We start from the raw sequence: 27860 nt of genomic DNA, 5'->3' as shown, positions 1-27860 counted from the left end.
GTTACGTGCCAGACCTCAATTGCTTTAAGTACTGTTTCTGAAAACCAGTTTAGTTTTCCTACGGCTTCATTGACCTTTGAACCCACAAATACATGACCTGGTCTGGGTGCCTGCGACCTGTACCCTTCTTTGCTTCAGGGAGCTGTTTGTTTCACTTCAGGGCTGCTTTCTGCTGTAAGTGAGCTGCATGGCTAAACACTTATAAGGTCCAAAGGCGAGACCTATTGGCTATGCCAATGCTTGTCTCTTTATTCTCCTCATCCATCAGTCTTCATGTGGACTGACTTGCTGTCCTACCTTCTGTCTGATGTTTTTCTTCTTCCCATCGTATCTATTAATGTCAAGACATCTTGCAGTTCCCTTTTATTTGCCATATGCCCTATTTCTCTTGCTGGAATTCTTTCCTTCTGTTTAATCATTTTCTCTTATTCCCGCTTCGCCCTCCTCCAATTTAGTCAGCCTTTCCCCCCAACTTCACCCTAAATGTTCCTACTCACAACAGCTTCTCTACAGTTTTTGCAGTCTTTACTCTCACACTTCAATGTGACATGCCATCTGTTTCTTTATTTGCTTTCTTTTTGCATATTTTATGTGTAAATAATACATTTCTGCCTTGTTTCAATGATATAGCAAGCATTCTGGTGCCTGGTGCAGATATGCGAGAAATACCTCCCAGGGTACTACAGTGAGAAACTGGTAAGTGGTGGAAAACATTGAATCCTACCATAACAATCTTTGATATGTCTGCCTAAAGGCAACCGCAGATGTCCACTGTAATGATAATTCTCTCCAACCTGGGACAGATAACCGTTTAACAAATACAGTCTCCCTTCTGGACTTTACTAGTGCATTGTCCTTTGCAATCAGATGTGCATCATCTGCCTATCTAGTAGTTCATATCCTGATTTTTAGCAATGCTTTCTTCGCACTTGATCACCTCCTAGAGGCTCAAAGTGGGCCTTCTTCAACTAACCGCAACTACTGTTGGATACCTTTTCTTAAGTGCCCTTTTTAATGTCTTTTCATACTCACACAGTAGATTATTTTACTGAACACAATATTAAGCAAAACAGTATTTGAAGCATATTTTATTTTACTCTCACACGTGTATGATGTAATGTTTCTAGTTCCCTCTCACAACACAGACCAGAGTTTTTTACTCCATCCACATGTAGAAGTCGAGAATGTGTTCTTGTCCAATTTAGTCTGGTGTTTAGATTGAGTCGCTATAATGAAATTTAACTTTGAGCATCCTGCTGACCTTCGGTGTCTGTTCTTCTGTTCCTCCCTTCTGCAGGAGGCGATACAGCTGGATGGTAAGATCCTTTTTTCCTTGTTGCGGCGTGTCTCTCCTGTGGCATACAAGCACTTGAACAAACAGAAGGTGGATCCCATCCTGTACATGACAGAGTGGTTCATGTGTGCATTCTCCCGCACTCTGCCTTGGAGCTCTGTGCTACGTGTCTGGGACATGTTCTTCTGTGAAGGTATGGGTCTGTGACTCCCACTGTTGGAAGAAGGGGGTGGCATGGGGATTGTAGTTTACTGCATTCTCTGCTGCCTGTTGCATTGATGAGGAGGATGATGATTCACGAGAGGATTGCAGCTACACTTTGTGCAGCCCTGGCATGCTTATCAAATATTGGTCATTGTAGGATGAATTCATATGAATCCTGCTATAATGCCACAAGTTCTATTTACCATGCTTTCTTGTCTCAAATTTAACAGTCAGTTAACGTCCTTAAGCCATCTGGCTAATCGTATCATAATTTGAATTTTCAAGGCATATGAGCTGCAGATTACACACTGTGCATAGTTCGCCACCTAGTGTTGGGCCCAGATGTTTGCAGTTTTTTTTTTGTCCTGAAAAGTTCTTTGTAAGTCACAAGATAGGACTCCTCCTTTGGACCACATTACGCATGGGCATCGGCTCCATCCTCCGTTTTTTTCTGCCATCGGGCTCTGATATGTTTCCTGCGCTCCGGTTCGGAACCGATTGTCCTTCGGTGCGCATTCCTCACCCAGTTCGACGGTATTGTTTCGATCGCGGTCTCCATCGACGCGACTCTTCACGACTTCGAAGTCTTCGATTCCGGTCGTCGACGAAGGCCTTCAGGCCTACCTGGGCATTACTCTCTGGCTCATGGGATGGACGCCATTCAAGAAATGTCCTCAATGTAGGTCGAAGTTTCCCTACACCGATCTACATAAGGTGTGCAACCTTTGCCTCTCCCCGGAGCACGAGGCCAAAGACTGTTCCCTTTGTGCCTCCTTCCACTCCAAGGAGACGATTCGGGACCGACTAGCTCGAAGAACCATGGCTCACTCGTCCGTTTCGATCCCGGACGACATCTTTGAAGAGGGCGTCGACGTACCAGAACAGCAGTGGGCCAAAGAAAGCGCCAGCTCCTCTGATGCCATAGACTCAGACGTCGAGGACATCACTAAATACCGAAGGACACACCTATAGTCTCATTCATGTATATGTAAGCAATATATGCAGTGTAGCCCTAACTCTCTCTCTAGAAACTAACGTAAAGTGATCTTCAAGGGGGAGACATCCCTTAAGGATAAGAACCCTCACTCACCCGGAGGTGACATGCTTCATCATATGGGTCCTCCTTACCAGTGTGGAAAACCTAGTCAACACTGGGAGCTACTACTTCGAAATTTTAAAGAAGGAGCTCAGAGATGTTTTTTGGGTAAGGAGCAGGATAGTAATCCCATATGAGAGATGATGAGTGTAGTGAGGTTTGCAGCGCTGTATGAAGGAATAGAATGTGAGTTAAAACTGCCTAGATAGAATCACTGACAATTGCTTTATTAATGTGTTCTACCTGACAGGGTTAAAATGAAACAGCACAGTGGTATGGATATAGAACCACTGTCACTTTGTGGTCAACATGTTTCAGCCTGTTGATCAAACTTATGTATCAGCGGCTTTCTTCAGGACCAGATATAATCGTGTTATTGCTGCTGCAACCATGTGATAAATAATAAAGTTTATACAACACCGGTATTCCTGCTTTTCTTTCTTTTGTCAGGTTATACCCAAGGTATCTATGGATAAAACACAAGGAACAGGAAATGGGGAGTAGGTTCGAGAGAGGAGAGGAAAAAGGGCAAAAACAATAAATTACATGAAAACTTGAGCATTGTGCATTGTCACTATGTCACAAGTATTTTTATGCTTCTTGTTAGTCACAGTCAAAAAAGGGGGACTTACCCTCAACTGTAGGATAGCCCTGCCTCACCTCTACCAGACAGGCTGCTCTGGAGGGAGGCCCCGCGCTGCGGGAAAGAACAGAAAGGTGCCGAAATTGTAAAAGATTTCTACACTATCTTTACTTTGAATCCTAATAACTTTGTAAAACAGGAGGCCAATAAGCACAACTAGGTTAGGCAGATGCAGAAGCCTCAAGTGTAACTCCTCTTAATTTATTTAAAAAGAGGAGGATATTAAAGAATCAACCAGATTTCTTATTAAAAACTTCTATCTAGAGTTTCAAATGATAGAAAGGAAGATATTCTCCTTCAAAGTGCATCATACCTCTCGTTTATGACTAGCAACAGTCTAAGACAGAGGTTACACTCGAAAACAAAAATTATTAAAACAAAAACAAAAATTATCCCCGCCAAATGGCTTACCTTTCCGTCGGTACCTCAACTCGAACAAGAGCTCGCCCCGGGAGGTACCGAACGGAAAGGCGAGCTCGCATTTATACACTTGCGGCATGATAGTCTACCACTGTGCAAGAAACGGGTCCTTGCGTTCTAGCGGTCTTAGCCATTGCCTGTTATACTATTGCGCATGCGTCTATACAGATAACACTACACTAAGCGCATGCGCTTACTAACCGCATTAGTTTTTTGAGGAAAGTTTCTTTTGACGATTTGTCTAAACTGTCAACATTTGTCTAAACTGTCAACACCCAAACATAAGTCATACTGCCTTCATATGTATTATGCATTATGTTTTTCGCCTCGTTCTTTCACGGAGGTTCGTACTTTCCGATAGGCATATGTGTATGTGGGTGACACTACTTAGCGCGCATGCGCGTCTGTACTGTGTCAACTACTCTGTGTTCTATACTAGAAAAACTAGAAAAGAGCGTGATTACTCTTTCGTTATATTCAATTTAGACATGTAATTACATGAGTGAATATTTTTATACGCTATTATAACAGGCCCCATAACGATTCGAAACGCGGTATCTATGATCCTAGTAACTCTCTCGTTGCATTCAATTACGACACGTGTTAACGCGGTTGATATATTGACATGGGCCTGATCAATCCCATTCTTTTTATATATCTGGTACTGGGAAAACAGTGAAGACCCAAGGGCCATGTGGGTAATTAAGGTAAAAAACACGCAATTTATGTAATGCTTTTGTCTTTCTTTCATGTCTCTCAGTATCACGTTCATTAGCGGTGTGGCTAGTCATTAGACCTATTTTTAAGATATATGAGCTGTCTCTTCTAAGGACACGATGAGTGTGAGGGTAAAGACATTCTTCTCATTCTGCAACCCATCACATAGGTATTTCACTCATTCTTTATCCTAGCTCAGCCTATCTTGCTAATTCTATGGATGATGTTGGTTAGTAATGTTTCAGATAGAAGCCCAAGGTATTTCATCATTAAGGCCTATTATATCTGTTCTCAGTCTATAGACCCATTGTTGTTCTTTGCGGAATAAGAACCTTGAAGGATCAGTCAAGTGTGGTGGGATCCAAGGTTTTTCTAATACCACCCAATGTACATCGATATCAAGGTGGCCTTTATCCAAAAAGTGATTGGTCATCTTTGTGGAACGTTTTCCGCATCTAATCGTGCTTTTATGTTCTTGAATGCGGGTTTTAATTTTTCTAGTGGTCATTCCCACGTAGCGAAGCTGACAGGGGCACCATATCAAATAGATCAATCGCTCACTATTACAATTAGTGTGTTTCTCAATCTTCCATGAGCGAGAGGTTCCTATATCAATTTCTAGAGTTTTTTCTGTTTGAGGGCAGACTGTACAGGTCCCGCAGGGGAAATGTCCTACCACAGGAGGCAGATTCCATAATGTAGTCTGGGACCTGGTGTCCTTTATCCCTTGTGGTCGAGTGTGAACTAATTTGTCTCTCAAATTGGCACTCTGTTTATAAGCGAACAGAGGTCGAGGAAGTACATTGTCCGCTAGATTTAAAACTTGCCAATGTTTGTTGATGCTTTTTTTAACAGAATTTGAGAAACTCGAAAAGGTGTTCACAAAAGTTAATCTTTGATTTACTTCTTTTGTTTTTGTCTTTTCCAATAACGCTTCTCTATTATTGTTAGCTGCTCTTTTTCTAGAGTTGCGAATTATTTGGCTAGGGTATTTCTTCTCCCTTAGATCTCGTGATAATGCTTTAGCATGTTCCTCGTATTGTTCCAATTCTGTGCAGTTACGTCTTATACGTAGAAACTGCCCAAACGGTAAGTTTTCGCGAAGGGCTCGTCGATGGTAACTCTGAAATGACAGAAGGGAATTGCACGCGGTGGGCTTTCTATATAGTTCTGTTATCAGTTCTCCATTTCTCGGTTTAATCCGCAAATCCAGAAACGGGAGACTAGTTCTGGAAAGTTCTAGGGTAAACCTCAGAAAGTCATCTTGATTATTTAGCCATTCATGGAACATGTTCAAAGTCTCTTCGTCGCCTCTCCAGATGACAAAAATGTAATCTATGTACCTTTTCCAGGTACGTAGATGATTAAAGAACGGATTGCATGATGTCAATATCGTCTCTTGTTCAACTTTATGGACATATAAATTGGCCAAGCTGGGAGCACAGACACTTCCCATACAAGTACCTGATATTTGAAAAAGTTCTCTTTTAGCACCATCCTTGCACAAAACATGACAAATTCAATGGGTGTGATACTATCCCAAGTCAGTGTTTCCAACATTCCCTTGATAGTGGTCAATGTCTCTTCTTGTGGAATACACGTATAGAGAGATTCCACGTCAAAGGACACTAGCCAATCCTTTTCTATGTCAAACGGTAGATCTTGAATATCCGTAAGTAGATGTTTAGTATCCTGAATGAAAGTAGGCATCTGTGATACTAAGGGGCGTTGGAAGACATCTACGAAGCTTGATAACGGTTCTAGTAAAGAACCGATCCCCGAAACAATCGGTCTGCCTGGTGGTGGTCTAGTGGCTTTATGTATTTTAGGTAATACATAAAAATAGGGTACTATTGGTGTTGTAGCTACCAAGTATAGTGCTTCATTCTCCGTAATCCACTTCTTTTCTTTGGCCTCTTCCACTTTCTTGATGATCTCATTTTTCAGGCGTGTGGTGGGATCTAGTTGCAACCTTTGGTACGACTTAGGATCACTTAATTGTCGGAGACATTCGTCTCTATAGGTCTCTTTATTCAGAAGTACCACCGCGCCCCCTTTATCAGCGGGTTTTATTACTATTTCTGAATTGTTGGCCAAGTTTTGTAGAGAAGTCTTCTCAGTTCTAGTAAGATTCTGGAACTGGCTAGGGTTACTAGTTGATATTCTTTCAAAATCATAGAGCACAGCTTCCTCAAAGGCTATGATGCGTGCTGGGTCCAGATGTGTAGGTGGGTTAAAAGTGGATTTAGGACGTAATCCAGTATTAAGAGTACGTGTCTCTCCAGTGTCTTTGTCTTTGAAGAATGCATTAAGACGAATCTTTCTGAAGAAAGATGCCAGTTCTTGACGCGTCTGAAAAGCATCTCCTTTAAAAGTGGGTACATATCCAAGCCCTTTTTCCAGGGCTTGGAGCTCCGATTCAGTAGGGACATAGGAACTGAGGTTAACTATCATTTGTTTGTGCCGCTCGTTGTCGCTGTTCCCGGAGGTTGTGCAGTCGTTGCTACTGGTGAATTCCAACTCACCCTTGTTTTTTGTGCCCTTCTTCTTCCCCTTTGGGGCCAAACCCTAAAAAAGGCTGTTGTGGCATCATCTGGTTGTAGGGAGGGTACGGAAAAAACTGTGGTTGTTGTGGATGTCCGGGCGGAAATCCAAATGGTGCAGGCGGCCCACATGGGTTAGGTCCTTGCCCATAGAAATTGCCCCTTCTTGGGCCTCTGCCTGTTCCTCGTCGGTTCGTTGGTCTGACAGTTTGGCTTCCATAATTCACATTGTCATCAATACTGGAGTCATCTTCACTCGATGTTGAGTAATTTGATCCGTATCTGCCACCTTTTCTATTGACTTGTGGCGGGACATATTCTTCACTTGCGTACGGATACACTTTCTCCATGGCAAATTTATCTAGATCCTTTTTGAATTTCGTGATTTTGGTAGCTAGAATTGAATCCTTAATTTCTGTATTAGTTTTATTTGTATCAGCAACTTGTTTTTTGAAGGTTTCATCAGCTTGTTTTTTATCAGATTGTTTTTTGTACACTGAACACGATTACTGATTTTATACTCGCTTCTAGTGTTTGTATTTCTATTAGGAGTAGATCCGCTGCCTTTTTTGCTGTTGTAATTATTAGTATTAACCAGTCTCTGGTGCATTTCCATGCAATCAGAGACCAATCTCGTAAAAAAGACTTATCATCTAGAAAAAGGCGCCGGCATTCGTTACTATTAGTCCTGATGGAGCACAGTTAGCCCGAAAATATTCGGTCATTACTAGCCCATGTACCTGTGTTCTAGAGTGTGACTTCTTGAGTGTTATACGTTTAGCCCATTCATCATTAGGTTTTGACGTAGTGCTGGGGGTAATATCAAGAATACTAGGGGCACTCAGAATCTCACGAGTCATTTCTTCATCGAAGGTGAGTCCCAGTCTTTCTGCCATGCTTATAACTTGGGCCTCGGCACCTACACGGCCCTAATGCGCAAATAACCACCCTGTAGGGTTACAAAGAAAAAAGGAAAACTAGCTACGTTAATAAGATAACTAAGCTATAGATAGACCCACGACCAAAGGCCGTTCTAATATGTTATTACACTACCGTAGATTGGGGGTCAGAAGGGAAAGTTTATAGACCAATGGGTGTGTGTTCCCTCATTAAGATTCTAAATACCAAAGGACACACCTATAGTCTCATTCATGTATATGTAAGCAATATATGCAGTGTAGCCCTAACTCTCTCTCTAGAAACTAACGTAAAGTGATCTTCAAAGGGGAGATATCCCTTAAGGATAAGAACCCTCACTCACCCGGAGGTGACATGCTTCATCATATGGGTCCTCCATACCAGTGTGGAAAACCTAGTCAACACTGGGAGCTACTACTTCGAAATTTTAAAGAAGGAGCTCAGAGATGTTTTTTGGGTAAGGAGCAGGATAGTAATCCCATATGAGAGATGATGAGTGTAGTGAGGTTTGCAGCACTGTATGAAGGAATAGAATGTGAGTTAAAACTGCCTCGATAGAATCACTGACAATTGCTTTATTAATGTGTTCTACCTGACAGGGTTAAAATGAAACAGCACAGTGGTATGGATATAGAACCACTGTTACTTTGTGGTCAACATGTTTCAGCCTGTTGATCAAACTTATGTATCAGCGGCTTTCTTCAGGACCAGATACAATCATGTTATTGCTGCTGCAACTATGTGATAAATAATAAAGTTTATACAACACCGGTATTCCTACTTTTCTTTCTTTTGTCAGGTTATACCCAAGGTATCTATGGATAAAACACAAGGAACAGGAAATGGGGAGTAGGTTCGAGAGAGGAGAGGAAAAAGGGCAAAAACAATAAATTACATGAAAACTTGAGCATTATGCATTGTCACTATGTCACAAGTATTTTTATGCTTCTTGTTAGTCACAGTCAAAAAAGGGGGACTTACCCTCAACTGTAGGATAGCCCTGCCTCACCTCTACCTGACAGGCTGCTTTGGAGGGAGGCCCCACGCTGCGGGAAAGAACAGAAAGGTGCCGAAATTGTAAAAGATTTCTACACCATCTTTACTTTGAATCCTAATAACTTTGTAAAACAGGAGGCCAATAAGCACATCTAGGTTAGGCAGATGCAGAAGCCTCACGTGTAACTCCTCTTAATGTATTTAAAAAGAGGAGGATATTAAAGAATCAACCAAATTTCTTCTTAAAAACTTCTATCTAGAGTTTCAAATGATAGAAAGGAAGATATTTTCCTTCAAAGTGCATCATACCTCTCGTTTATGACTAGCAACAGTCTAAGACAGAGGTTACACTCGAAAATAAAAATTATTAAAACAAAAACAAAAATTATCCCCGCCAAATGGATTACCTTTCCGTCGGTACCTCAACTCGAGGACATCACGCCAGTTCAACGGGTCGTAAGTACACAGGTTGGCTCCGACCCTTCCTCGACACCCTCCAAAAAGGCTTCGCTCACACCCTCACCTTCGGGCCTGGGTGCACACAGAGAGACTGCTTCCCACGCCCTGCCTTCGGGCCCGGCAAAGAAGCCGACTAAGCCTTCAGGCGGCTCGGGCTCGAGTCAGCCTAGTCCCGGTGTTGATCCCATACCGACACCGAAAAAGAAGCCATCTTCCTTATCCACGCCGACCGCTGCTTTACACCCAAGCACTCGGCGCCGAAGGCTGGCACCGGCTCATCGATGTCAAAAGCACACTCGGAGCCGAGTAAAAAACTGCCTAAAGGTCCCGACTCCCATGCTTCGGAGCCGAAAAAAAACCCGGAACCGAAAAAACATGTTCCAGTTAAGGACATTTCAGAAGGTCACAGTTCTAAGCCAAAAGACCCTATAACAGCTACCGATTTGGTGCCGAAAAAACCTCCGGAACCGAGAACTTCAACACCGAAGGATCTACCCTCCACAGAAGAGCTTTTTACACCAGATCCTACTCAAGACTCTTGTAAAGGGTCCTAAGACTGGCCAACTGACTCTTAGCTCCAAGAAAGAGACCACTAGAGGTGCCTGCACCACCTCCTCCTCCAAAGAAGAGAGACATTGCAACCTCTCCATTAAGGGTCCCTCCTCCACCACCTCTACATACTCTTCCTCCTCCTCCACCACATCATTCTCTGACACCATCCCCTAATCCAGATGATGATGTAGATGACACAGGTGGGGGTGCACATGACCCAGTAGGGACCGATAGTCCCCCTCAGTCACCTAATCCATGGGATGATTATACCACCCCTGATGTGCCTTAAGATAATGTATATCCCTCCAGGCCTCCCCCCCCAGAGGACACTATAGGTTTTAATCTACTAGTCCATAGGGCTGCCCAATACCATGGGGTCGACTTGCACACAGACACCGTAGAGGAAGATTTCTTATTGGACACTTTTGATACTACACAATGGTCCACTTCCATTTTGCCAATGCTTAAGGGGGTCATTAAGCATGCAACAGGGGTATTTAAAGATCCTGTCAGAGCTCGTGTCCTCAACCCCTGCATTGAGCAAAAATACAAAGCTGCCCTACAGATCCAGTTTATTAAAGGCCCAGCACTGCTAGATTCCCTGGTAGTTTACAACTAACGTAAACGTGTCAATTCAAAAAACATCAGGTGAGGCCTCACCACCAGATAAGGAATCTAAACTCCTTGACGCCTCCGGCAAACGAACAGCGTCACAGGCAGCTAACATATGGTGCATTGCCAAAACTCAAGCGCTATTGGCAAGATATGACAGGGCACATTATGATGAACTGGAATACATAATGCAGAATCTACCAGATAAATATAAAAATAGGGCCAATTAACTCATACAGGAAGGTAAAAATATCACCAATACTTCCATTCGTTGTGCCCTAGAGGCCGCAAATACTGCCTCAAGGGCAATTAACACCAGTGTCCTTTTGCGTAGGCATGCCTGGCTACGTATTCCAGGTTTCAAACCTGAAGTACAAAATTCCATCCTCAATCAGCCATTTGATGAGAAACACCTATTTGGCCCTAATGTCGATGTAACTTTAGAGAAAAGGAAAAAAAGACACAGACACAGACACAGACACAGCTAAATCTATGGGAGCCTTGCAATTGCAAGCTCCCAGACGTCCTTTTCGCCGCTCATCATATAGAGGCAACACAAGAGGCTACTCCTCCGATAGCCCCTCCACTTTCTATAAGACCCCTAGCCAATCCACATTTACTAAGGGCTACCAAAGAGGGAGTTACAGGGGGATCAACAACAAAGGCAGAGGCAAACCATTCCAACATTCCACTTCTGTTGGGGGAAGACTACAACAATTCCTTCCTGCCTGGAACAACATCACATCAGACAAGTGGGTGCAACAAATTATTCAATCAGGTTACTGTCTAGAACTAACATGTACCCCCCAAACATACCGGCCAATGTCACAAGAGCATCTATCACTGCTAAAGCAAGAAGAAATATCTCTACTGATAGAACCTGTTCTTCTGCACCAACAAAACAAGGGAGTCTACTCCCTATACTTTCTTATCCCAAAGAAGGACGGTTCTCTAAGGCCTATTCTAGACCTCAGACCTCTAAACATTTACATACAGTCAGACCATTTTCACATGGTCACACTCCAACAAGTCCTTCCTCTTCTGTTACAAAACGACTTTCTTGCTACTCTAGATCTCAAGGACGCATACTTTCACATTCCCATTCACAAAGCTAACAGGAAGTATCTCAGATTTGTAATAGACGGGCAGCACTATCAATTCAAAGATCTCCCATTCGGAGTCACAACAGCACCAAGAGTATTCACCAAGTGCCTAGCAGTAGTGGCAGCACATTTACGAAGACAGAACATCCACGTCTTCCCATACCTAGACGACTGGCTCATAAGCCAGCTCCTACAACCAGTGTGTAGAACACACTCATGCCACTATCCAACTACTTCACAACTTGGGGTTCACAATAAACCACACCAAGTCCCATCAGCAACCATCCAAAGTACAACACTACCTCGGTGCCACAATAAATACCTCGATAGCGTTAGCTTATCCCATTCCGGTAAGGATAGCCAGCATGCAAGCTCTTCTCACAAAGTTTCAGCCACAACACTCCCTTCCAGTGTGCATGCAGCTCATAGGGATGATGGCCTCTTGTATTTTCATAGTGCCTCATGCAAGACTTAAAATGCGTCCTCTCCAAGAGTGCTTAGCACGCCAATGGAACCAGGCTCAAGGTCAATTAACAGACCTAGTGTTGGTGGACGGTCGGACTCATCGCTCTCTGCAGTGGTGGAACACCAAAAACCTTTCCAAAGGGCAACCGTTCCTAGAGCCAGTTCCTCAGATAGTCCTGACAGCGGGCGCATCGCTCTCCTGCTGGGGAGCCCCCCAACTGCAACACGCCATGCAAGCCAGGTGGACACCACAACAAAAGTTACTATATATCAATCATCTGGAGTTACTAGCCATATTCCTAGCATTGAAAGCTTTCCAAAAGCAAGTATCAAACAAAGCTTTGTTAGTCCGCACGGACAACATGACAGCCATGTATTACATACAGAAACAGTGCGGAACACACTCCCTGCAACTCTCTCGGCTAGCACAGAACATATGGCGGTGGGCTATACCTCAAAACAGACCAGCATGTTCCAGGAGTACAAAATACCATAGCAGATCTGTTAAGTCGTCAGACACAACAGATCCACGAGTGGGAACTTAATCCGCAAGTTTTTCAACCATTCTTTCAGATGTGGGGACAACCTCAGATAGACCTCTTTGCCACTCACGAAAACGCCAAATGCCCAAGCTTCGCCGCCAGATATCCATACCCACTGTCCAAAGGCAATGCAATATGGATGAACTGGTCAGGCAAATTTGCGTAAGCTTTTCCGCCTCTACCACTCATGCCACTAGTAGTACGCAAACTACAGCACTATTCTCTAACCCTCATCCTAGTTGCTCCAACTTGGGCCAAACAGCCGTGGTACACCACACTGCTACAACGGTCTGTAGTGCCGCACCAAAAGCTATACCTATCTCCACGCCTTTTAACCCAGAACCATGGAGAGATCAGACACCCGGAACTAGCTCAGCTCAACCTTGCGATCTGGCTCCTGAAATCCTAGAATTCGGATGTCTTAACCTTCCTCCTGACTGTATTGTTGTATAGCTCCTATATATCCTTATATCGTGTTAAGTTAGCATAGGTACATTTGAGATTTAAACGCCATTTTTCCTTTCTTGCAACTTCTGCACACGACCCTTAATTGTTGACTTAGCTTTCAACCTAGTGGTTTGCCGTGGTGTATGTGAGAATAATATGTTATTGCTCTGATATCAGTCTTGTTTAATAAACCATGTCTGCACGGAGAGTGCTGAAGTTTCAGGAGCAACACGATATGGGATTGTTATGAGGTCTGATCTCCACGCCTTCATAGTCATAACACAAGTGCAGCCTTTGCCAACTTGGGCTTGAGGCGGGATTGATATTGCTTTGCACGAGAATTGTTAACACACTTGATGCGGTGCACATGCAGAGAGAGCTGGTGTATGCTGATGTGATTCCTTCATGCTAGGACACTAAGGTATGGGCCCGCCCTAAAACAACCCAAAGAGACCTTCTTAGATAATAATATAATATATGTGTTAGGGAGGGTGAGATATAAGTGTTGTTAACTCTTATTCATTACAGCATGTTAACATGCTGTCACCATTCGCTTTTTATGTCTTAGTAACTATGCTGATAATTTTGCTACTGATAATAAGTATACTTGTATTATCAAAGATACTGCGCCTGAGAAGACGGCATTAGTAAATAAACATTTCAAATGCACATGTGTCTTCTTTACTCCATGATCTGGTTTGTAATGGTAATATAACGAAAGAGTGTTCATGAGTCCCACGTACCCTGAGGTACTGTAAGTTCATGTTCTGGTTTGTCTAAACATTGGGTGTTTGATATGTCCAATGAGACACTGTAGCTAGCTCGGTAAGGGGTGAGTTGGTTGCTAAGGTAAGTTTTGGGACATCCTAATTTGCCGAGGTTCCACTCCTCTGTGCACAGTTCTGTGTGAGTACAGAAACCCTGCAACATGGCGCCCAACGGTTTCGGTGGTCTTATATCATGACACTCGAGTAGTTTATCGTTCATGCCTTAACCCCTTCACGTCCGTTTCCGGAAAACGGGGTGTTGGTGAAACCTACCTATTTTTTCAAATAGGTCTTTATTCAAGCTTGATTCTTACTTAAACGGTTTCTTTGAATTACTACCCAGTTGTGCTACAAAGTATTCTTTGTGTTTACTTATTTCCAATTCTGTAATGGCGGCAGCGGTGGCTATTGCGCAGCATAGTCGCGTAGCGGTACGCAACCATCTTCAGACGTACCAGGTCCCAGTAGATGGGATGGCTGTGATTTTCGTGGTATGTGCAGATCCGGCGTTTCCTTACGAGTTGTTTTACTCTTGGGTTACGTTTCCGGCTGTGGACGCTAATTCTGGTTTGTTCCACTCCTACACCGCCTCGGATGTCCCGGCTGAATATACGCCGTACAGGGCATTGGAAATACCTATTGATCATTGGCAGCATCGAGTTTGGTTTGATGGCGCCCTCCCCCACTCTATGTCCCCTGCGAGGTTAGGCCCACTCTCAATTCCAGGTACTAATTGGCCTGCGTTGGGTGGCTTTACCCCGCACCCGAATCACGGGGCTTGCACCCTGGCAGAAATTCGCAGGCTGCATGTAGTTTCCATTTCCGTGATTCGTGCTTTAGTGCAATACATCGGTCGACATCTTCCTGGTGGTCCCCAGGGGGGTGCGGCCGCTCCCATGGAACGAGGCGGAATGCGTCTCAATCCAGTGATGGTAAATTCGGTTTTTGGTGCGCGTCCGGTTGACAACGATGACTTCCCATTCTGGCTAGCAGAGAAGTTTGATCAACTGGAGGCGGTTTTTCCGAATTCTACTCCTGCTGATAAACATAGAATGTTGACGATTACTCTACCGAAGGATATTACTCCTGAACTTGCTGACTGTGACAGCTGGGGAAAAACATTTGCAGCAGTTTATACAAGGTGCTTCGGCACCCCGTCTATGACTGCCCTGCCTGAAATCGTTAGACGTGTTCAGAATGATCACGGTCCAGAGGCAGCGGTTGAATTGGGTATGCGCCTGTGTGGTTCTTTTGAGATTGTAAGTGATCTCATTCTCTCCAATGTTAAAGGAGATGCAGTTAACTTTCAGGTGTCGAATGCTTTGGCTGCTCTGCCCGATGCCGACAAACCCCGCCAGTTAGCAAAGATTGTGGTGGCCGCTTATAAAACGATTGGCCGCACAAGTAGAGGTCTGAAATATTTTCCAGTGAAGGAGAAAAAACAACCACAGGGACAATCTGCAGTGACAGATGCCCAGCCCAAGTCCAAGAAACAAAATTGGCCTAAAAAACAGACACAGGGGAAGCAGACAACGCAGACTCAGGGGACTTTTCCTGCAATACAAGCTCCTGCGCCACCCGAAAAAGTTTGATTTGCGCGACCGCGCGATGATTAAATCGCCTGATCGTTTTCAGGGTTCTGATCAACGCTCTCCTCGTTCCTTTCAGGACACATCGGCCCCGAAGACCGGTGGAGGAGGAGGGGGTGGACGTGGACGTGGTGGCCAACAAGGACGTGGCCAGTCCCGCCAGACGGACGGCGCAGTGAAGCAGGAGGATTCTACGCCTAGGCGTCCGCAGTTTGCGAAAAAGAAAGTCGCAGCCTTAACAGCGCATCGATATGCCACAGATAGTGAGAACGCGGCTTCGGAATCTGACGTGGGCTCTGACCTTGCTGGACAGCGCGGCGGAGATAACCATAGTCAGAGAGGCGCTGCGTCCACTACTGAGGGTGACAGCGACTGATGTCTACGTTGTGATAGAAACAGCGGATACGAGACTTGCTCCCCCTGAAAGACTATATGAAATTGTCCTGTTAATTGAAGGTGACATACAGCGTACCGTTAAAGGTGTATTTTGGGAGAATCTGTCTTCTACATATGATATTTTACTTTCGGAGGCTGACTGGCCCCCACCTTTTGTGCTCGCGGCGCCGCGAGGGGAGGAGGTGATCCTGCCCAGTTTCGCGAACACTGTCTCGAAAGAGCATGCGCAGCATTTTGCAGAAGAGTGGGCTCGGGCTCTCGCGCCGGCTCTGTACCGTAACCAATGTGGTTGGGATAAATTGTCGCCTTGCCACGAAATTCTGTTGCGGTCTCAGCCGCAGCCTCAACCTCAATATCCCATTCGGCGTGAAGCAAAATCTTCCGTCGCGGAAATCCTTGAACAATTGGAATATCAGGGAGTTATTGAAACGTGTGTGTCACCGATGAATAATCCCCTTTTTACTGTGAATAAACCTGACGGATCATATCGTTTGGTTTTGGATTACCGGCATTTAAACTCGCATTGCCGTAACTGTGCTGTACAGAATACCCACGGCTCTGCACTAGTGGATAGTCTCGTGCGTAAGCGTTTCAAGACAACGCTTGACATATCCAATGGTTTTTATGCCCACAGATTGGACAGCTTTAGCTCCCAATGGACCAGTTTTACAAGCGCTGGAGTCCAAAAGCAATTCCGGCGTCTTCCAATGGGCTACAAGAATAGTCCTGGTGTATTTACCGCTCGAATTGTCTCTATTCTGGAGGCACTCGACCCAGATGCTTTTTCGTATGTGGATGACATATATCTCACAGACGACGATATTTGGGAGCATCTGTGTCGTGTAAATTCTCTTGTTTGCAACTTCGCAGACATGGGTTACAAATTCAACTTTGCAAAATCGCACATTGCTGAACACACAGTGTTGTTTTTGGGCTATGAGCTCAACAATGAAGGTAGAGGTTTGGCTCCTCACTTCTTGGAGAAGTGCGCACAATTGCGCGCACCGACAACACTGAAAAAATTACAATCCTTACTGGGCTTTTTGAATTTCGGCAGAACTTACATTCCGGAATATGCCCAGCGTATCAAGCCTTTGTATGCTTTGATACAACCGACTTTCTCTAAATCATGCTGGCTGCCTGAGCATTCAGCCATTTTGCAATCCTTGCAGGCTGATCTGCTCGCTTCTAAATATTTACTGACTCGTGATAACCACACCAACCTGGTTATAAGAATAATTCCTGGGACGGTGGGTTTCACGTACCTCACTTTTAATGAAGGTGACACGGTACCTATTGCTTACAAGTCACACTTGTACACTTCGGCTGAGATGCGGTTTCCCACCATAGAAAAGGTTTTAACTGCTGTACAGATGGCTATTCTAAAGGAACGAGCTCTGTCACAGGGGAAACGCATGCTAGTGGTAACACCCTGTCCTCATTTGGAGGCAGTCACGAAAGCAAGTGTACCAAATTCAAAGGCTTTGCACCCTCGGTGGATTCAGTGGGCTGCGTCATTGACATCCACGGATGTCATGTTTATTTTTGACGCTTCCTTACGGTCGCAGGAGTACTTGCAGTATGAATTCGTTCACCCTGCTCCTCTGGCGATGCGACCTTTGGAGGACTTCCATTGCATCATTTACACTGATGGGTCGGCGCAGGTTGCGCATGGCTCTAAACATGCCTACGTTTCCGCATGCGCCATTGTGGTCGGTGCTATGTTGAATGATGAGTTCATATCCAGGGAGGTACACACGTTGCCCCTGGGCGATTGCACCGCACAATTGGCAGAGCTTCGTGCTCTATTACTAGCTTTGGAGTACGCGGATCCAAGTGTTACTACTCTAATTGTAAGTGATTCTTACTACTGTGTCCAGTCTTACAATGAAAACTTGTTCTTTTGGATTCAGAATGACTTTCATGATTCCAAGGGTAGCACAATAAAACATAAAATGATCTGGGTTCGAGTGGCAGAGCTTAAGGCTATGTTGCCACTCGTTTATGTGATTCATACTCTCGGTCATCAGCGCGTAGGAGTTCACGCTGTTGGCAACTCGCTTGCTGATGAAGCAGCGAAATCAGCAGTATCTACATACTTAGTTGCAGCAGTTACTAGGTCTAAATCCAAGATTGATAGCGACATCTTGGCAGCGATTGCTGCCTCTGAGAAGGGAAGTAAACATCCTGCGGGATTCCCTTCGAAGTATAAATACCACTTAAGTCCCGAAAAGGTTCCTTTTGTGACAATTCCTGATGTTGGGGAACGGCTGATTCCCAACTCGGATCGCAGAACAGACTTGATTACAGCGGCTCATGAAGGTGTGGCGTCTGCGCATGCGGGCGTCTCAGCCACTGTAACGCAACTACAACAACGTTTCTGGTGGCGGGGACTGTACAAACAGACGCGTGATTATGTCCTTCTTTGTGACATATGCCAGCAGATTAAACCTTCAACTGCTACGCGTCCGCCTCAGACTCAGTTGTACATTTCTAATAAACCACTAGGCTGTGTTTATTTAGATCACTGCGGTCCATTTTCATCTGATACTGCGTATAAATACATCTTAGTAGCAGTTGACTCATGCACACGCTTTGTGTGGGTATGGCCACATCGCAGCGCTGATTCCCGGACTGTCATCAGAGATTTGCGTATCTTTATAGGGATTTTTGCCTGTGGTACCTTCCATTCGGATCAGGGTCCGGCTTTCGCCTCTAAGGCGTATAAGGATGCCATGACTTCGATGGGGGTCCAAGTCAAGTTTTCGTCACCCTACAGACCTGAGGGTAATAGTGTAGTTGAACGAATGAACCGTGATTTAAAGCAATCTTTGACAGCCCGAGTTATAGGCACTGGCAGAAACTGGCTGGCTCACCTCTATGGCGTGCAGCGTGCTCTTAATAATCTCCCTAGAAGGTCTCTGGGTGGGCGGACCCCATACGAAATGCTCTTTGGCATCAAGATGTTCGTCCCTGACCTTGACGGTCTAGACTCGGTGGTTCGCGCCACTTCCTTTGACGCAGATGAACATTGCAATGTTTTACAGAATCTACAAAAGACGAGAGACACTCTTGCAAAGGAACATTTGCCCTCCACATCGGATGATGCGTTGCAGATCCCGGTAGTTGGCTGGCTACCCCAAGTTGGAGAACTGGTTCGTGAGAAGATCGACAACAAGAAAGAGTTTGGTCCCTCCTATCGAGCTCCGGTCCCAGTGCTTGGAGTGAAGGGCACAAGAACAGTCATTTTACCACCACTTCCAGGTCGTAAGGAAAACAGGTTTATTTCTATTGACAATGTCAAGATACACAGAGTGGCCGATTCTTCTTAGCATGACACCGGCTGTTTCCTGTCCTTCCATTGTGAGAAATTCAATTATGCCCACTGCTTCTAATAATGAACCTGAGGTGGCCATCGAATTACCTGCTGTTTCCAGTCCATTATTGAATAATTTACCAGGAACTAACCTTGATGAGACAGACTATACATACCCCACTGATTTGTCTATGCCTGACCTGCAAGCTCGTTTAGCCACGGAATCCAGATTTTCATTTGACTCTGCTTCCCTTGCCTCGAAAAAACCCTCTAAAATTGCAGTATATGCTAGCCTGTTTAAAAAACATTTTTTGATACCTCCTTGGATATACATTTGGCTGGTCCTTTTTTCAGTTTACCTTTTTATGTCAATTGGTTTTGTGTTTTATTTTTTTCGAATTATGAATGGACACTATGTCGAGGAGAGAACTTGCATTACTCATTTGAATGGAACTTTGGCCCCACTTTCCTCTTCACATTCTACACACAGATTAAAAAGATACTTGACTTTGGTTAACATCACAGCGTGGCCTGTTCTGGATGGAATCGCGTGGGATGCAGTTCGTTTTCAGATTCATGGCCCAACGGAAGTCGTTAATGTCCCTAATGTACTGAGAGTTAATATGGGGGATGTGGTGAAACAAAACATTCGTTCTGATGATTGGGATGTTAATGCTGTGGAAAGTTTGTTTTCTGATTTGAAATATTATGCTGCTTTTGATGCTGAGGATTTATATTTAGAATCTGCTAATTATGGTGAATTGTTCTGTTACCAACATTATGGCAATCACTTCTTACACAAGACATCTTCCCGAAGGGATGCGGTTAATTTTACTCAGTGGGAACATTGCCCAGCACCTACACAAGGGAGTTCAGAAACGTTTCTTAAAAAGTATACTTATTTCACTGACTTTAATCAGTCCAATCCCGAGTCATTTTATTTTAAATTTAACAAACAGCCACTGTCCAAGGTTCGACTTACAAATACAAAATTGTTATATTCAAAGGCCTTCCTGGATCAATTAGTTGCAGGAGGGTATGAGTTATGGAAGGATACCATAGACCTTAAATCAGTTTGGGGCTCAAGGGCCTGGCAGGTACAAGGCACTGAGGCTTTGCACCGTGCATGTCTCATCCCAAATCATATGTGGTTTTTAAATGAAACCATTTCCCAGACCACATGCTTTGGTTTGGCTACATCTAAAAGGTTAAACACCCCGTCTTTCCCGGAGTTGGAGGAATATGAGAATTGGAGTAATTTTACTAAATTGTCCATTAGAGAAATACAGGCTCTGCTTCTGAATTCCTCCTTTAACATTTCCAGTATGAATCCCAAGGGTTGGCTGCTTTGGCACCGTAGTGCTGATTCTTGCCAAAAAAGATTTTTAAATATAACTGACGGGTTTAAGACTGTTAGATCTGATCCCCGTTTTGATTTGAGTCATACTGTCACCTCTTACTCTGTGGGCAAGTTGTGTCAAGCTTGGCTGAAACATTCAACTTTACCTGCGGTTAAGTATCACCTTTCCAAACTGAATGCAGACGTGGATTTGAATGATTTCATTAAAGGCCCAGCTAGTGGCAGGTCGAAAAGATGGTTATATGGGGTTTACAATGAAATTTGGAAACTCTCACAGATTGAGGCTGCTTCACGCCTTAGGGCTATTGATCAGGCGAATCTTGAGAAAGTGCTTGCAGTTGTTGACAATAGCATTAACGTGCTTTCCTCTAGAATTTACACATTAGATAATATTGTGTCGTCTGTTGTTGATATTGTGCATGATGAAGTGTCTGTATTATACCATGGTCAAAATCAATTACGGTCAATCATGCAGTTTGCATGGACACTTCAGACTCTGAAAATGGGTAAAGTTCCCTGGGGATACATGAATGTTTCCTCTTTATTTGCACCGTTTAATTTGACAGACAAACAACGCTTGCTTTCAATGCGTGATGCTTCCTTTTCTATGCTACATATTGAAAGGTTGGAATCTTTACCTTTTTCTGTGGCAGAAGCCACTGCTGCTACGTGGCTTATCCACGGTTTAATAACACTGCCTTTTGCTTTATATAAGTTTTCAAATTGTATGAAATATGTGCCAATAGGTCGTTTTGAACCCTTAGGTAGCGGTTTTCTTCATGAGGTCTGGTCACTCCCATACACATACAGATGTTTCAAGGATGAACAAGAAGTTTATCTAACAGGGGATGAGTGTACTGAGACGCCAGATCATTCTTTAATGTGTAGACACATACAGTTACACGGTTCATGTAACAAGGACAGACCGAATATGGCTTGCGTTTTACAGGGCACGCCAGTTCCTGCTATCATCCCCACGTTTAAATTGTTAGAGAATGGTAGTTATTTAATGCTCAATAATGAAAACTGTTGTGGTTTAATTAAAGGTATAGCTTTCATAGTAACGGTTAGTGAGCGAGTTATTTGCTGCAGAAATGTTCTTTATCCTCCCACACGTGAACATAGGGAGTCTTCCATTTGGCCACAGATACCGACCTTGGGAGCAGAATTCAGCGGCATGGCTAGAATAAGAGCTCTATTGTCCCAGAAAGAGGTGGCCTTGAGCTCGGCCCGTGAAACTTTCGTGCTTCACATTGCTAACACCCGTACGGAGGTTCAGGCTCTTTTAAACACTGATTTGCCTTTGCATTTCGGAGCCATGGTCCGTTCTATCTTTAACGCATCCTCCACAACGGGCCTAGCACATTTTTTTAAAGTTGTTAGCGGTGGTCTCGTGACTTCCTTTGAGAAGATTTTTGGAGTCATCCCTGCCTTCTTCCATTCTATTTTTTCATCCTTATTTGGAGGGTTCCCGTTTTTGCTTGCATTAGCGGCTGGCGCATTGGTGGTTTTCTGCCTTTTTAAATATGGATGCCCTTCCTGTGCAAGACCACGCACAGCTACTACTGACGCGGTTTCGCAACCGCATGCTTGATTACTATGGCACACTGCCGTTAGCGACTCTAAGCACGGCGTTTGGATTATCTTTTCGGTTCTCCTATTTCACCTGTGTCCAGCCTGTATTTCGCTGTCTGACCTGTGATTTCCTTTGGGCCATTGATTTGTGTCTCTGCGGACCAGCATCTTCTGACGTCGATTTTGATCAACTGATGAGTCCTATCATTGCTCACGAGTTGGTTTGTTCTGACGAAAGGATTATGGCCTTGGCGGTGGCACATGGACTAATGGGTCCCTGGGATGTGTTGTCGGCAGCGCAAAATTTCTTGGAACTAAGTTTTCTTGAGAACCCACCGAGCTGTCCTCTGATGGTTATAGAGGATCCGGTGCTGGAAGATCACGTATGTTCCTTTCATCTTTTAAATTGGATGGCTGAACTGTTCTCTGATGAGGACAGTGACTTCCTCCTGGAGGCTGTTGCAGCTTACTTTTCATATACGATCTTATCTTAGACACTGCCTCAATTTGACATGCTGATTGATAGCATTTCCTTGACTTTATTGACTTTTGGTCAAGACATTTTATTTTTCCTTGCCTATTGGCTTGAGCCACATTATATTTGTGGGCTATTTTTTTAGCATTAATTTTTATAATTGAATCTTTATTCATGCTCGTTTATAAATGGATTCTGCTCTCATGTGATGGCACTTCTGTTACCTTATTTAGTCCGTTCTCGGATCATGGGGGGGTGTTGTATAGCTCCTATATATCCTTATATCGTGTTAAGTTAGCATAGGTACATTTGAGATTTAAACGCCATTTTTCCTTTCTTGCAACTTCTGCACACGACCCTTAATTGTTGACTTAGCTTTCAACCTAGTGGTTTGCCGTGGTGTATGTGAGAATAATATGTTATTGCTCTGATATCAGTCTTGTTTAATAAACCATGTCTGCACGGAGAGTGCTGAAGTTTCAGGAGCAACACGATATGGAATTGTTATGAGGTCTGATCTCCACGCCTTCATAGTCATAACACAAGTGCAGCCTTTGCCAACTTGGGCTTGAGGCGGGATTGATATTGCTTTGCACGAGAATTGTTAACACACTTGATGCGGTGCACATGCAGAGAGAGCTGGTGTATGCTGATGTGATTCCTTCATGCTAGGACACTAAGGTATGGGCCCGCCCTAAAACAACCCAAAGAGACCTTCTTAGATAATAATATAATATATGTGTTAGGGAGGGTGAGATATAAGTGTTGTTAACTCTTATTCATTACAGCATGTTAACATGCTGTCACCATTCGCTTTTTATGTCTTAGTAACTATGCTGATAATTTTGCTACTGATAATAAGTATACTTGTATTATCAAAGATACTGCGCCTGAGAAGACGGCATTAGTAAATAAACATTTCAAATGCACATGTGTCTTCTTTACTCCATGATCTGGTTTGTAATGGTAATATAACGAAAGAGTGTTCATGAGTCCCACGTACCCTGAGGTACTGTAAGTTCATGTTCTGGTTTGTCTAAACATTGGGTGTTTGATATGTCCAATGAGACACTGTAGCTAGCTCGGTAAGGGGTGAGTTGGTTGCTAAGGTAAGTTTTGGGACATCCTAATTTGCCGAGGTTCCACTCCTCTGTGCACAGTTCTGTGTGAGTACAGAAACCCTGCAACAGTATGAACGTCATAAAAGAGGCTAGACGTCCAACCACTAGAGCATGGTATTCAGCCAAGTTGAAACGCTTTGTAATATATTGTCACAGCAACAATATTAATCATCTAGACGTGTCTATTCAACACATCATAGCATACTTATTACACCTTCAAAAATGTAACTTAGCCTACACGTCTACAAGACTGCATCTTGCTGCCATAGCAGCATATCTACAGAACAGACAGCATCTATCTCTGTTCAGAGTGCCTGCTATTAAAGCTTTCATGGAAGGCCTCAAGCAAATAATTCCAACCAGGGTACCACCTTCACCAGATGGAATTTAAAAATTGTTCTCACACGGCTAATGGGACCTCCCTTTGAACCTTTACATAAATGTGAACTACAATTTTTAACATGGAAGGTTGCGTTCCTAGTAGCTATTACTTCACTATGGAGAGTTAGAGAACTACAAGCACTAACCATTCAAGAACCTTTCTTGCAAATGCATCACAATAAGGTTGTTCTCCGTACCAATCCAAAATTCTTTCCCAAAGTCACCTCTCCCTTCCACCTCAATCATTCTGTGGAACTCCCTGTGTTCTTCTCGCAGCCACAAACCGTATCAGAAAGAGCTCTTCATACCCTAAATGTCAAAAGAGCATTGTTATACTACGCTGAAAGAACACAACCCTTTCATAAGACCAAAGAACTTCTTGTGTCCTTCTCACCACCACACAAGGGCAACCCTATATCAAAATCTGGGTTAGCTAGGTGTATTGTTAAATGCATACAAATTTGCTATCACAAAGCTAAACGTACATTATCGTTCCTCCTACAGCCCACTCTACAAGGAAGATGGGGGCTTCAATTGCATTTTTAGGGAACATTCCCTTAGATGACATCTGCAAAGCAGCTACATGGTCTACACCGCACACATTCACAAAACACTATTGTGTAGATGTGTAAACTAAACAACAAGCTAATGTGGGCCAGGCTGTTCTCAAAACACTATTTCAAACTACTGCACCGGATAGGGGTGGTCGCCGCTAAGAGTGTGTATTGCTATACAATCTATGCACAGTGTGTAATTTGCAGCTCATATGCCTCGAACGGAAAATGCTACTTACCAGTATGCATCTGTTCTTGGCATGTAAAGCTGCAGAGTTGCACACGCCCACCCGCCTCCCTGGCTACACTTATCTGTTCCAGTATTATCTTATTTAGATACAGCTTACATGGACATCCTTCCTTTCCTTGCAAAGCTCCATCATTTCCCTAATGGCGAAAAACTATCTGAGGATGGAGCCGATGCCCATGCGCAATGTGTTCCAAAGGAGGAGTCACCTATCTCGTGACTTTCAATGAACTTTTCAGGACAAAAACAAACTGCAAACATCCGGGCCCACCACTAGGTGGCGCTCTATGCACAGTGTGTAACTCTGCAGCTCTACATGCCAAGAATAGATACATACTGGTACATAGCATTTTCCTTCTGTAATTGCCTTTTGTCATTTCACTTAGTACATGAGCCATCTACTAGGTTTAGGTTTTGCCTCCACTGAACACAACACTATCATTCTGGGCTCCACGTCAGTCCTCCTGCTATCTCCTGATGTTACTGAACTATTAGTTGATGGAAATCCCAAGTACATATTTGTTCCTACCTCTTCCACATGTGAGTGTCCATTTTCATGTCTCTAGCTCATGTTGCAAATGTATTTCCTTCGGTTTCCTCGCTGAGCACGTGCTCTTCTGACACAAGTTTGACCTCCAGATTTTCTACGTTTCCATCTGTTCCCTCCCACCCTACTTGTCAGATGCACACATTTGTAATTCCAAGAGCTGCTGGGGAAGGTTGCTATGGCAGAAATCTATGCCTTTGGAAGCTCTTTATTTGTCCAGCATTTTGATTGGAGAAATCCTAGATAACGTGAACATCGAGTAGTTAATCTGATGGTGGAGTGACAATTTTCCCTATTGCTTTTTGTTTTGTCAGCAACACTTTTTATATCTACTGGTTATTAATTGAGGGCCTTTCTCTCACCCACTAATTGTTAGGGTTGAAATGATATTGGATGATTTCTTACGATCTGCTTTGTTGGTTGCATGCAGTGAACCTGGTCTTTCCCCACATATCTTTTATAGCAGGTTATGTGGAGTGAGTCGAGCTTCTCTAACCACCTGCTGCTTGGCTGATTCTCAAATATAGCTTATATGGTTGACAGAGTGGCCTCTATGCCCACACGCTAATTGCTATGCAATTTGTAAGGAGCATTGAACACTGAAAGATTACTTTCCTTACATTTGTAGCAATGAACCTTCTTTAATTGTCATCCATATAGTCAGACAGAGTCTCACTTGTTGCTTCTTCTAGCTCTTTACCATTGAGATGAGTCGAATTATGTAGTTGCCCCTTACCTGTTATCAAGCATATTGGACACTTCAATGCACCACACCCACTTCAAAAACTGACTGTTATTTTCACTGCCCTCACAATTTACTGCTATTTTTCAGGTGTGAAGATTATTTTCCGGGTTGGATTGGTGCTGTTGAAGAGCATGCTAGGCTCATCTGAGAAGCTGAAGTCGTGCCAAGGACAATATGAGACGATGGAGAAGCTGAAGAGTATTGATAGCAAGTACATGAACGAAGTCTTCCTAATGACAGAGGTAGGGCACTCTGTGCCAGTGCATATATGAATACATTATATGCGAAGGCTCAGAATACATCAGTTTTTTGTGGGGCTGCAGAATTTGGTGGTTAGTTTAATATGAATGCATGTGCTCTTAAGTGAGTTTTTCATAACGGGGTACACCATCTTTACACCCATATCACTGCAGCAAACCATTCCATCCTTTAGGTTCCTTCTCTTTGTTAAGTGCATTTTATAGTCCTAAGTGGTGTTTTTTTTTAAGGCTAGATATTTTTCAAAACATCTTTAAAGTAAAAGTTCAATTGATGTACTTTCCAGCAGAACACTGCCAAATAACTCACCATATAAAGAGAAACAGTTTTTCTTAAAATCCCCTAAAAGTAATTGTGATATTTTTCTAATCAGTTAGTCTAATCATGTTTTACAGTACAATAAGCTGGAGCTGGACTCTGAGTGTACTCTGTGGAACTTGACTTCATTCATCAAACTTCAAATGTGAATTTAGCATATACAATAATGTACATATCTGCTTATCTAATACAAACTCTTTTTCCTCTTTGTATTATTTCTCATACAGTGCGTGAAACACTCATAACATAGCCTTCTCTCGTCCTCTGTTAAGAACGCTGAGGGGATAAAAGTTCATACATAGCTTTGAAAATCTGTGACGGCACCACTGCATTTTCTGAAGTTTGATAGTGAAGCCCTCAGTGTATCCCCAATAAGATCAGAAGGTGGCTAGTGGCTCCACTTACCATGCTAGGTGAGAATGGTTGTTGGGGCAGCTGATTATAGTCACAGGGTCACTGATCCTTTTTTTGTGGTCCCCTGGAGTGTTCCTGATATCATCTCTGCAGCCCCATGATTGTAGTCATGAAGCTTTGTGATACAAGTGTACTTTTGACCTCTGGGTCAATACACTGAAACTCTGTTTGCATCTTGTGAACTGAAAAAGTGCAAACCAGGTGCTGCTGGCACTGCGCCTGAGCTTTCCTTCCTCTTATCCTGTGCTGAGCATTGCCTAGAAATAAATGTACATTGACTGAGGATGTTTGTGTACGGTTTATGTTTGGCAATGTCATAAACAGAACAAAGAGATAGAGAAAGACTACTCGCTCACCTTCCCTTTACTAAATCTATCAAGCAGCAAGATCGAGTACCTGTTTACCCACTTTATGACCCTACGGAGTCTCCCACTTACAGAAATGTAGGGGGTACCTTCAGGGTTTTTTCAAAGAACCCTCACTCACCAACTTAGTTGGTGACATGCTTCGACGTCTGATTATAGTGGAGCTGGTTGATTTTTCCATGAAGTGAAAAGGTGCAAGTGATTTAAAATTGTCTCAAGGTCACCTACCCAGAAGTGTGTTTAAATCTTGGGCAAGTTTGAAAGCAATGTTTGGGTACTCTTGAAGCTACAATGATCTCATTTACCCTTTAATATGGTCAACAAGTTTCAGTCATTTCTACTAAGTGTCCAAAAGGGATAGTATGGCTTTTGTCAGGGCCTCCTCATTCAACGCATGCTCACTAAGGCTGGCGTAAGTGAG

General features: G+C 43.6%; 1 protein-coding gene across 1 annotated transcript in view; it reads left to right on the top strand.

Annotated features, from left to right (window-relative positions):
* Positions 1-27860, top strand: part of TBC1D10A (TBC1 domain family member 10A) — a 383502-nt gene that overhangs the window by 322059 nt on the left and 33583 nt on the right. The window contains exons 6-8 of the mRNA XM_078667240.1: positions 631-696; positions 1298-1487; positions 26172-26326. Coding sequence (XP_078523366.1) covers positions 631-696; positions 1298-1487; positions 26172-26326 — 411 coding nt within the window. The remainder of the gene's footprint in view (positions 1-630; positions 697-1297; positions 1488-26171; positions 26327-27860) is intronic.

This window comes from Lissotriton helveticus, chromosome 11 (genome assembly GCF_964261635.1).
Source record: "Lissotriton helveticus chromosome 11, aLisHel1.1, whole genome shotgun sequence".
NCBI classification, from domain to species: Eukaryota; Metazoa; Chordata; class Amphibia; order Caudata; family Salamandridae; genus Lissotriton; species Lissotriton helveticus.
Note: the sequence above shows the minus strand (reverse complement) of the source record. Positions and strands in the feature narration are given on the sequence as shown.